This window comes from Silene latifolia, chromosome X (assembly GCF_048544455.1).
Source record: "Silene latifolia isolate original U9 population chromosome X, ASM4854445v1, whole genome shotgun sequence".
In the NCBI taxonomy this organism is placed as follows: domain Eukaryota; kingdom Viridiplantae; phylum Streptophyta; class Magnoliopsida; order Caryophyllales; family Caryophyllaceae; genus Silene; species Silene latifolia.
Window position 1 is genome coordinate 287,947,319 of NC_133537.1, and position 12,694 is coordinate 287,960,012.

At 38.3% G+C, this 12,694-nt stretch overlaps 1 protein-coding gene and 1 non-coding gene across 2 annotated transcripts; one reads left to right on the forward strand and one right to left on the reverse strand.

The window, feature by feature from the left end:
* Nucleotides 1–1,162: 1,162 nt before the first annotated feature.
* Nucleotides 1,163–1,268, reverse strand: LOC141624875 (small nucleolar RNA R71). The gene has a single exon (XR_012534679.1). It is a non-coding gene; the product is annotated as a small nucleolar RNA R71 (small nucleolar RNA).
* A 2,662-nt stretch (nucleotides 1,269–3,930) lies between these two features.
* On the forward strand, nucleotides 3,931–4,871 carry LOC141620261 (uncharacterized). The gene is made up of 2 exons (XM_074437180.1): nucleotides 3,931–4,171; nucleotides 4,561–4,871. Exons 1-2 carry the CDS (start codon nucleotides 3,931–3,933, stop codon nucleotides 4,869–4,871), a joined length of 552 nt encoding a protein of 183 aa, XP_074293281.1.
* Nucleotides 4,872–12,694: the final 7,823 nt, after the last annotated feature.

Here is a 12,694-nt window from a genome sequence, read left to right on the forward strand (position 1 = left end):
ATTAATTTGTTATTCTCATCCTAAGAACGAAACTCGGGGTGGAATTAGACATGGAATGATATAGTAGTTCGACCTAAATTATGCGAAAATTTGTTAGTAATCGTTCTATGGTTAAGTGATAGGCCGAGAGGAAATTGCTTACAACCTAAAAAACAATTGATCATATGTTCATCTAATTTGACATAATCTTATGCTAATCACATGTGCAACCCCATTCACCCTAGATTCCTTATCATATTTATTTACAACTCGTTGTTATATTTGCTTTTACATTAATCAAATTAAAACCAAATCAAAACAATCGTGACCGACCTTGATAGAACTCTACCCATAACTAATCATTTTTGCATCCCCGTCTCCCTGGAATCGACCCCTACTTCCCTAACTACATTTATTTGTTGGTTAGTAAGCCTAGGGTAATTTATCTTTGTTAGGTGTGCGACAAGCCTATCAAATTTGGCGCCGTTGTCGGGGAGCACGGTTTCGTTGCTTGTGATTAGTTGAATTCTATCTTGTTGTGCTTTGTCTTAAGGAACACTTGTTCCTTGAGACCGTTACTTATAATCTCTTCTAGGTTTTTGTCTTATGCCCAGGTCCTCTCGAATCGGTGAAGTACTACCCGTTGATCCCGAGCCCGAGAAAACCTTGCGTAGACAGTTACGCTTCCTTAAGGAGATTACCGAGGCCGCATCACTTGCTGAACTTGAAAGCATTCGAACATCTTACATAGAGGATCTCAAAGCTCTTGAAGAGGAGGAAGCTTCTACTTCCCAACCAATAATAAAAAAAGATGGTTCGCTTATCCGATCATTCTAAGCCCACCGCGGCTATGCTTCCTAGGGGTATTGCTACTACCAAATTGATGCGGCAAATTTTGAGATCAAGCCGGATTTCATTAGCCTTGTTGTGAGGAAGCAATTTGGTGGGAGCCCAATAGAAGACCCTAATTTGCATGGTCAAAACTTTTGTGACTATTGCTCTATGATTAGGCAAACAGAGGTTACTCAAGCTCAAATTCATGAGATACTCTTACCTTTTTGTTTAAAGGATAAGGCCAAGTTATGGATCAATAGCCTTAATAAATAAGCGATGGGAATTAGCGATTCGGATGCTTTGGCTCTTGCTTTTTATCAAAAATATTTCCCACCAGAAAAGACTTAACAATTGAGAAGCCAAATCACGGGATTTCGTCAAAATGGTCATGGGAGTTTATATGAAGCATGGGAAAGATAAAAGGAATCGCAAAGAGAGTGCCCTCATCATGGGTTAGACCCATGGTTCTTTGCCATCACATTTTATAATGGGTGTTTTGCCGAATCGCGTCGAGTTTTGGACTCCACTAACAATGGGAGACTCGACCAAATTGATGTGGAGCTTGATCATTCTACCATTGAATCTATGGCGGTACATGACTCCCAATATGCCAACTCCCGTAGTACCCCATTGAAGGCCAAGGAAGGGGATCCAAGTATATATCTTTTGAAAGCTCAAGTGGCACTTTTCCAAAAATAAGTTGATAATCAAAGATCAAGCTCATTCACAATTCCATGAAAAAGTCAATGTCACTAGCCAAATCATTTTGTGTGAAGCTTGTGGGGTGCAGGGCATGGATTCCAAGAGTGTAAGAGTATAATTGAGCAAGTGAATGCCTACCAAAGCTTTAGGCAAGGTGCTAGCCCTTTCCCCAACACCTACAATGAAAATACAAAGTACCATCCCAATTTCCCCTACAAGAGCAACAATGTTCTAAATCCACAACACCAAATTTAAAATATGCCACAACAACAAAGGCAAATGCAAAATGTCCCTCCACCGGGTTTTCAAAATCAAGGACAAAGACCCCCACTCCAAAAAAATTTTCAACAAGGATTTCAACAACCTTTCCAAAGCCAACAAGTTCAAGGTCAATCGTCAAGTTCCCAACAAATCAACCAACAAATGAGAAAGATGGTGGCCTTAATGACACAAGTGGTTGAGACACAAAAGAGCTTGGCTACTCATGTTCAAAAGAGTGACCAAGCTAGGGATGATAGCATCAAAATGCTTGAGACCCAAATTGCTCAACTTGCTACTTCCAATGCTCAAATACAACAAGGTCAATTGTCACCTCAAGGAGCACAACCTTATGACACCACAAATGTCATCACTTTAAGGAGTGGTACCACTTATGATGAACCCCCTATGCTCTATGTTGATGATGGGGTAGTTGGGAAGAAGAATGATGATGACACCAAGAAGGTTGATGATGTTTCAAAGAAAGTTGATGAGCCAATAGCGGTGGACGATGTAGGGGAGGAGCCTCCAAAGAAGGGTGATCAAGTCAAAGAGCCGGAAAAGATTCTAGTGTATTTCCCACATATATTGAAAAAGGCTCACAAGGTGACTCAATTTGGTAAGTTCATGGAAGTGGTGAAGAATTTGCAGGTAACCGTTCCTTTTACCGAATTAATCACCCAAATCCCCTCTTATACCAAGTTCATGAAAGACATTTTAACTAAGAAGAGGACTTTTGATAATGTTGAAACTATAAAATTCACCGCCGAGTGTAGTGCTCTTTTGCAAAACAAGTCCCCTCCTAAGTTAAAAGATCCCGGTAGCTTTTCCATTCCATGCACCATTGGCACCTACACCATTGATAAAGCTTTATGTGATCTAGGTGCTAGTGTGAGTGTGATGCCTTACATTATTTGTGAAAACTTGAACATGGGTGTCTTGAAATGTACTAGTGTCACCTTTCAAATGGCAGACCGTTCTATAAAACGCCCTTTGGGTGTTTTGGAGGATTTGTCCGCTAAGGTTAGAAATTTTTTCATTTCGGTTGATTTTATTGCTCTTGACATGGCAGAGGATGCTCAAATACCAATCATTTTGGGAAGGCCGTTTTTACACATCGCAAGCGCAGTAATTGATATCAAGAATGGTAAATTAACCTTGAAAGTAGGTGATGACAAGGTCACTTATAATTTGAACAATGCCATGAAAAGTCCAATGTTAGAAGAGCTATGTTATTCCATAGAAGTCATAGATGCTATTGATGTTATAGTTGATGACTCATAGCCTCGATCTTTAAGCAAATATCCCTTGGAGGCACTCTTGTTGTTGGAATCTTTTGCATGTGATGGTGATATTGGAGGTGATGAAATTATTGCTTTGGACGTGGAGCTAGATGGAGAGGAGTTACCAATGGAAGACAACTCTCAATTCATAGGTTTGGTTGCTACTTCTAACAAGGTTGAGGTACAAAAACCCGAACTTAAACCCTTCCCCTTGAATTTGAAATATGCTTTTCTTGATGATTCGGAAATGTGCCCGGTTATAGTTAGGGCCCAATAGCACATAAGAAAGCTATTGGCTATACACTTGATGATTTGAGAGGTATAAGCCCCGAATTTTTCATGCATAGAATTCATCTTGAAGAGGATCATAAACCATGTGTCCAAGGTCAACGTCGATTAAATCCTAATATGCAAGAAGTAGTAAAAAAATAAGTCATGAAACTTTTAGATGCAGGAATTATCTATGTAATTTCCGATTCAAAGTGGGTAAGTCCAGTCCAAATTGTCCCTAAGAAAGGAGGGACCACGGTAGTAAAAATGATAAAAATGAACTCATCCCCACTCGAATTGTGACGGGATAATGCATGTGCATTGACTATAGGAGGTTGAATTTGGCCACCAAGAAAGACCACTACCCATTGCCTTTTATTGACCAAATATTGGAGAGGTTGACATGTCACAAGTACTATTGCTACTTAGATGGTTATTCGGGTTTCTTCCACATATCCATTCACCCCGATGACCAATAAAAGACCACTTTCAGTTGCCCTTATGGTACCTTTGCTTACCGTAGGATGCCCTTTGGTCTATGTAATGCCCCGCCACCTTCCCACGTTGCATGACTAGTATTTTCTCGGATTTTATTGAGTCAATCATGGAAGTTATTATGGATGATTTTAGTATCTATGGCACTACATTTGATGCATGTTTGGCTAACTTGACCAAAGTTTTGAAAAGAAGGGAAGAAGTTGATTTGGTGTTGAATTGGCAAAACTGCCACTTCATGGTGAATGAAGGAGTGGTCCTTGGTCATCTAGTTTCCAAAAGAGGTATTGAAATGGACCGTGCTAAAGTTCAAGTCATTGAACAACTTCCCCCTCCCGTGAATGCCAAAGGTGTAAGGAGCTTTTTAGGCCATGCGGGGTTCTATTGCCGCTTCATTAAGGATTTTTAAAAAAATTGCTAAGCCCCTTACCGAGCTCCTTCTAAAGGATGCTCCATTTTTGTTTACTAATGCTTGTCTTGAGTCTTTCAACATGATTAAGAAAGCTTTGATCTCCACACCTAACATCCAATCACCGGATTGGAACTTGGCCTTTGAATTGATATGTGATGCAAGTGACTATGCAGTAGGTGCCATTCTTGGACAAAGTGCTCCATGCAATCTACTACGCAAGCAAAACTTTGGATGAGGCTCAAATAAACTATGCCACCACCGAGAAGGAGCTTCTTGATATTTTCTATGCCTTAGACAAATTCCGCTCATATTTAATTGGATCCAAAGTCATTGTCCATTCTGATCATGACGCTTTAAAGCATCTACTTTCAAAGAAGGAGGCAAAGCCAAGGCTTATTAGTTGGATCTTGCTCTTGCAAGGATTTGATCTTGAGATTCGTGACAACAAAGGGGCTGAAAATGTTGTTGCCGATCACCTCTCTCGTTTGAGGTTTGATGATGGAAGTATTCATATTCCAATTGATGACTCTTTTGCCGATGATTCGTTAATGATAGTGGATGACAATTCTCCATGGTATGCCGATATTGCCAACTATCTTGTTGGTCATGAGTTGCTATCTAACCTTTCCTACCAATAAAAGAAGAAGTTCATGCATGATGCCAAGTTCTATCTATGGAATGATCCTAATTTGTTCAAGCATTGCTCCGATGGGTTATACCGGAGATGTTTCCCATAATGGGATGTGAAAGGTGTTCTAGAAGGTTGTCATTCCTCTCCTTATGGTGGTCACCATGGACCATCCAAGACCGTTGCTAAGATTCTCCAATCCGGGTTTTTTGGCCCACTATGTTCCAAGATGCCAAGAATTTCGTGATGGCATGTGATGCTTGCCAAAGAACCGACTCTATTTCAAGGAGGCATGAGATGCCTCAAACTAGGATTCTTGAAGTGGGAATTTTTTTATGTTTGGGGTATCGATTACCAAGGCCCTTTTCCTTGATCAAAGGGTAATCGTTACATCTTGGTCGCCGTTGACTATGTCTCTAAATGGGTAGAGTCGATTGCTACCCTAACAAATGATGCTTGCCGTTATAAACTTGTTCAAGAAGATCATATTTTCGCGCTTTTGTGTTCCTAGAGCTATGATTAATGATCGTGGCACACATTTCGGTGAGAAATAACTTGATGCATTACTTGCAAAGTTTGGGGTTTCCCATAAAAGAGGCTTGGCCTATCATCCACAAACAAGTGGTCAAGTTTAAGTTTCAAATCATGAGCTCAAGTCCATACTTGAGAAAGTTGTTGCCAAGTCAAGAAGGATTGGAGCATAAAGCTAGAGGACACCTTGTAGGCATATAGTGTAACACCCCCATACACCAAGGTGCCTTACCTAGACCACCTAATGCATGAGAGTGCTACCAACTCGGTTGCCCGAGCCAATGTATATCAAATAGACCATCAAAGAACGTACTTTAAATAAATAGTTTTAAGTGATTACATGCCAAAACCATACTGATAAAATACGATACAAGTAATCCAATCCAAAAACCAACTAAACAAATGAAAATGTCTCAACATAACAGCGGAAGACTACTAGCTGACTCGTGGTGACTCATCTCTAACTAACCCTCGCGTATCCAAGTAATACCTGCTTAATAACTGCTCACCATCCCTGAATGGGTCACCACAGTTTTTAAAACAATTAAACGGGGTCAGTTACTGCATACACAATATAAGATAATACAACAACAAATACACAGTCACAATTCACCAACACCGTCACATCACAAATCATCTGACTAGCCTGAAGGTCTAGCCCTGCCACATTACCAGTCGCAACAAGTAATCCACTCCGCCAGTGGGGGACCACAACCGTTCCCACCTAAGCCCCGCTCATATCCATCGAGCGATCAACCCATGTTTCTTAATGTGCACATCACCCTTGTGACAGGAACCAAAAGGAGCGAATCAAGGGCGTGAAGCCACTCCCTAAAATGACTCCACTCAGCCGAGGGCGCACCTCGCGAACCACAGATAAATGACAACAACCAATTACAATATCAACAATACCAAAATCAATTACGATATAATCACATGCAAATCAACCATTAACCATCTCATAATCATGTATACAATAACTGAGTAGAAAACCCTACCTGGAATGCAATCACCACAATTCGACACAATCAGCAGATCAAAAGGGCTCCTTTACGAAATCACCTCCTATCAATATATAATCATATAATCACAATCCATAATCAACAAGACTCCCAAAATCCCCAAATTACCCAATTAGGGTTTAAACCAAAACAAACGAATCAATATAAAAACTGTACTAGGATCTTACCCACAACATGACGATCTTAAAGGTGCAAAGAACTCCGAAATCCGACGACTCAAGTCCTTAGATTTGATAGCAATGTGAGAGAAGAATGCAACGTAGTTTTGTTTTCTCTTTGTAAAATGTTTAGAATAAGGTAAAAGTAACAGAAACTGGTGAAAATGTACTTTATATATTATTCTCGGGTTGCTATCAAAACCCGGCCAAAAATCCGTAAAAACCAATGTACTCGATCGAGTAACTGAGGTACTCGATCGAGTTTCCCCTACTCGATCGAGTTGCCTTAAGGCAGAACACTGTCCAGAATGCAAAACTCACTTACTCGATAGAGTACCCAACAACTCATAAAGCCGTAGTATTACAGTATTCCCTCCTTAAAAATGAACTTCGTCTCCGAAGTTCAAACCCATACTCAGAAACAAACTTACTAACTCAACTACGACATAACAACGCAACGAAAACTCAAAAACAAAACCCAAACACAATTCATACCAACTCAAAGCAACCACTAACTGTACCAAAACCGACATAAAACCATACCAAAACCTTATGCGATCATCTCCGACCCCCTAAAAGAAACATGGTTACATCCCCGTAACCACATAGAGTTGGATACCGCTCCTTTATAACCTCTTCCACCTCCCATGTTGCTTCCTCAACATTGTGATTGGACCATAGAACCTTGGGCAACACTGTTTCCCCAGATCTAGTTTTGGGAACCTTGCGATCAAGAATCTCTTTTGGCACTTCAAGGTAAGACAAGGATTCATCTAACTCGATGTTCTCCACCTCTAACACATGGGAAGGGTCACTCACTTACTGTCGTAACTGAGACACATGGAACACATTATGTACACGATCTAAAGCTGGTGGCAAAGCTAACTGATAAGCAACCTCTCCCACACGATCTAAGATCTCATACGGACCAATGAACTTTTGGCTTAGCCTCCGTTTCTTACCAAACCGCATTACCCCACGCATTGGTGACACTTTCAAAAGGACCTAATCCCCAACCTGAAACTCGATCTCCCGACGATGTAAGTCTGCATAACTCTTTTGTCGATCCTGGGCCGCTTTCATCATTTGCCGAATCACTTTCACTTATTCTATGATCTCCTGTACCATATGTGGTCCTAAAACCACTCTCTCAGCACTATCATCCCAGCAAATCGGACTCCTACACCTCCTCCCATACAAAGCCTCAAACAGAGCCATCCATATACTCATATGGTAGCTGTTGTTGTAAGAAAACTCGATCAAATCCAATCTATCTTCCCAACTACCACCAAACTCCATCACACAAGCCCTCAACATATCTTCCAAAGTCTTGATTGTTCTCTCTGTCTGTCCATCTGTTGCAGGATGAAACACAGTACTCATCTTCAAGATAGTTTCCATCAACTCCTACAACTCTTGCCAAAACCGGAAAATGAATCTCGCATCCCGATCTGACACAATGTCCTTTGGCACCAATGTAACCTCACCACATGCTTTCTGTAGCCATTTGCCAACTGCACCTTACTCCATGTATCTTTCATTGGAATAAAGTGAGCTGATTTAGTCAAATGGTCAACGATCACCCATATCATGTTATTACTTTGCTGGCTCCTCGGTAAACCCACTATGAAATCCATGGAGATAGATTCCCATTTTCACTCAGGTATCTCAAGGGACTGAATCTTACCCTTTGGTCTTCGCTGCTCCCCTTTGACTCTCTGACATGTCAAACACCTAGCCACAAACTCATCTGTCTCCCTTTTCATCCCAGGCCACCAAAAAGTCTTATTAAGATCCCTAAAAAGCTTGTAACTACCCGGATGCACTGAATACGGAGTGCAATGAGCCTCTGTTATGATTGTCTTTCTCAACTCATCATCCTTAGGCACACACCATCTCCCATCAAACCGAACACTCCCATCAAAATGGATAGAGAACCGAGACACTGTCCCTTTCTCTACTCCAGCCCTCCACTTCTGAATCTTAGAATCAAGAGCCTGTTTCCTACGAATATCATCATAAAGATCAGGTTTGTTGGACCATATAGTTATATGATGTGTTTTGATAATGACAAGTGTGTTTTTAATATATATACTCTTTGCGCGTAATCGTTTATTAGTATTTGTTAGATTTAATAAAGGTTACAATAATAGCAAGCAATGTTATAGCATCCATGGCTATAACTTTGAAGATTTGTGAAGCATAATTGAAGTAATGTTGTAGCTGCTTGAGCTATAACATTGAATATTCCTAAAGCATCATTGTGACCGCTTCATTCACGAATATGATGATCACTCAAGCAAAAGATCAAGTCTATAAGAAGCTCAAGATGAAGAACTTATGATCAAGATGAAGAGATGATCCTACTACTGAAGATCTCCAGGAAGATTAGCTAGTATAGGACATCATCTAATGACGGTATCTTTGGAAGTAATATTGGAAAGGTAAAGTTATAGCTATTTCACCTATAACTTTACTTACCAAGCTTAATGTTATAGTCATTTGTTCTATAACTTTAGGTTGTATTTTGAAGGCACGATTTCAAGGTTTTAAAATCAATTTTCGAAAGCTCATATTATTTATATATTTTCAAAAATATGTGTATGTATGATTGAGGCATGGTACGGGTTAAGGTTGAATAATTTACGTGTACCCTATTGGTTAGTAAAATGACTTATGAGTCGTCATGCTACCTAGGGTTTGCTAAAGTGTCCAAACATAAACCCTAAATCCACACTCCGTATTTTGACTAGGGTTTTTGAGTGAGTTGGGCTTATGAGTCGTTTCTCATAGCGACTATAATCCTTGCACAAGTAATATACTAGGTTAAATCTAGAATAAATTGTCTAAAGATATTTTTATCTTAAACAATTATTTGGATTTATCTTACTTACTTAATTGAAATATTTTGTTGATTAAATTAAGGGAAGATAAGATTTATTTCTTATGAAACAAACCACTATACCTCACGGCACTAATAGGGTTTCGAATAAACCCTAGTTGTCTCCTCTACTATATATACACATGTGCTTCATTATTTCAAATTAACTTTTCGCGATATTAAAATTACTTTGCAAACAAATTGAGTCAAATTCTTAATCAAGTATTTTATTTGTTTTTGCAATTCGAAAATCTTTACGAAAAGTCGTGCTTCAATTTTCTTATTATTCTGTAAGATTACGTTATTAGATCATAGTACTTAAATATTGTTTCTTACTCGTTCATCCATGTGAACAATTAGAAGAACAATCAAGTGCTTTCTTATTAACGTAAGTTAGATAAAACCGAGTATTTAACGATACTCATTTGAGTTACAACTAGAGTTAGTTGTACGAGTGGGTTAGTAATTTTGTAATCCGTAGAAAGGTACTAAAATTATTAATCGAGAATAGTGAACGTAGGTTTTGACTTGTGAAACTGAACCGCTTCAAAATCACGTGTGTCACTGATTTTGTTGTTCGTTTCTTTACGTTTTAACGTCATTTAATTAATTAGTTAAAGTTTAATAAATAAACTTTAAGTAAATAATTATTAAGTCATGCTCATACGGACATTCGAAAATTTGGGATAAAGTTTTAGATACTCAATTCACCCCCCTCTTGAGTATTTTGGATCGATAAACTCTTCACGGTTCCACTATCAAGTCTGCCCTAGCATCCCCTTTTTAAATCACATTTATCCTCTTCTTACCTACCTCATCTGTCAACCTCATCAAAGACATGGCTGTGCATAGAGAATGCACACTCTTCCTACTCAACGCATCAGCAACCAAGTTTGATTTCCCTTTATGGTATATGATATCCATGTCATAATCCCTGATAAGCTCCATCCACCTCCGCTGTCTCATGTTCAGCTCCTTTTGAGTAAAGATGTACTTTAAACTCTTGTGATTAGAAAACATCTTAAAGGTCGCCCCATAAAGGTAGTGCTTTCAAATCTCGAGAGCAAACACAACGACACCCAACTCTAGATCATGCGTCGAATATTTCTCCTCATAAGGCTTCAGTTGCCTAGAAGCATAGGCAATGACTTTCCCGTTATACATCAACACACAACCGAACCCGTTCTTTGAAGCATTTGTATACACCTCAAAGTTCTCACTCCCCTCAGGTAAAGCTAAAGCTGGAGCTGTGGTCAAATGCTCCTTTAATGTTTGGAACGCCATCTCACAACTTTCGTCCTAACGAAACTTGTTCTCTTTCCTTATCAACGCGGTCATAGGTCTGGCAATCTTCGAAAAGTCTTTCACGAACCGTTGATAGTACCCTGCCAAACTGTTGGACCCTATAGATATATGATTAGTTTTGATAATGACAAGTGTGTACTTTATATTATATATACTCTTGCTCATAATCGTTTGTTTAGTCTTTAATAGATTGATTAAAGTTACAACTTAAGCAAGTAATGTTATAGCAACTTTGGCTATAACATTGAAGATTTGTGAAGCATCGTTCAAGTAATGTTATAGCAGCTTGAGCTATAATATTGAAGATTCTTAAAGCGTCATAGTAACTATAAAAGTTTCAAGTATGATGAACACTCAAGCAAAAGGCTCGATCAAGTCTATAACAAGCTTAAGATGAAGAGCTTATGATCAAGATAAATAGATGATCCTACCACTGAAGATCTCCAGGAAGATTAGCTAGTATAGGACATCATCTAATAACAGTATTTTAAGAAGTAATATTGGGAAGGTAAAGTTATAGCTATTTCACCTATAACTTTACTTACCAAACTTAAGGTTATAGTCATTTATGCTATAACTTTGGGATGCATTTTTAAAGGCACGATTTTAACAGTTTTAAAATCAATTTTCAAAAGATAAAATTCTTTAAATATGTTTCGAAATCATGTGTGTATATGATAGAGATGAAATAAGGTTTGTTTAGAATGAATAATTTACGTTATCCTATTGGTTAGTAAAACGACTTATGAGTCGTCATGCTACCTAGGGTTTGCTAAATTATCTAAACCTAACCATAATCTAATCCTTGATATTATGATCTAGGGTTTCGGCTAAGATAGGCTTATGAGCCGTGTAAGTGCCGAGTTGACTCCCTATGCAAGTAAATATTATTAGGTCAAATCCATAATATATTGTTATAAGATATTTTCATATCTCATCAATTATATTAGATTTACTTTAATTTACTTGATCAAAATATTTAGTAGATTAAATTAAGAAGAGATAAGATTTGTTTCTTATGGGACAAACTACTATACCTCACGGCACACTTAGGGTTTCGACCAAAACCCTAGTGTCTCTCTTCTACTATATCTATACACATGATGTTCATTGATTAGCAGAAGCTTTTCGAAATATAAAAATTCCTTGCAAACAAATTGAGTTTAAATTCTAATCAAGTATTTTATTTGTTTTGCATTTGAAAATCTTTTACGAAAAGTCGCGCTCTTTAATTTGCATATTAATTCTTAAGGTTACGTTATAAGATAATAGTACTTCATATTCTTTCTACTTATTCAACTGTGTAAACACCTAGAGGAACAATCAAGTGCTTTCTTAGTAACTTAAGATAGTCAAAACCGTATATCTAGTGGTATTCAAATTGAGTTATAGCTAGAATTAGTTATACGAGTGGGTTGATAATTTTGTAATTTAGAGAAAGGTACTAAAATTATTAATCGAGAATAGTGGACGTAGGATTCGACGTGTGAAGCTGAACCACTTCAAATATCGTGTGTCCTTGCAATTTTATTTATCGTTTATTTCATTATGTTTATAAATCGTTTAGTTAATTAGTTAAAGTTTAGTCAATAAACTTTAAGTAATTAATTATTTAGACATAAAATAAAAAGTGGGCATAAGTTTTTTAAATACTCAATTCACCCCCCCTCTCAAGTATTTCGACTTGGATAGACTCTTCACAAACCCAAGAAACTCATGATCTCAGCCACATTCTTTGGTGCTTCCCACTTAGACACCGCCTCTATCTTGCTAGGATCAACAGATACACCCTCTTTAGAAATCACGTGACCCAGAAAAGCCACTTTCCTAACCGAACTCACACTTAGACAAATTTGCATACGGTGGTTGTCGTGCATAGTTTGCAACATCAACCTTTAATGCTCCTCGTGCTCCTCCTTAGTCTTCGAATAGACTA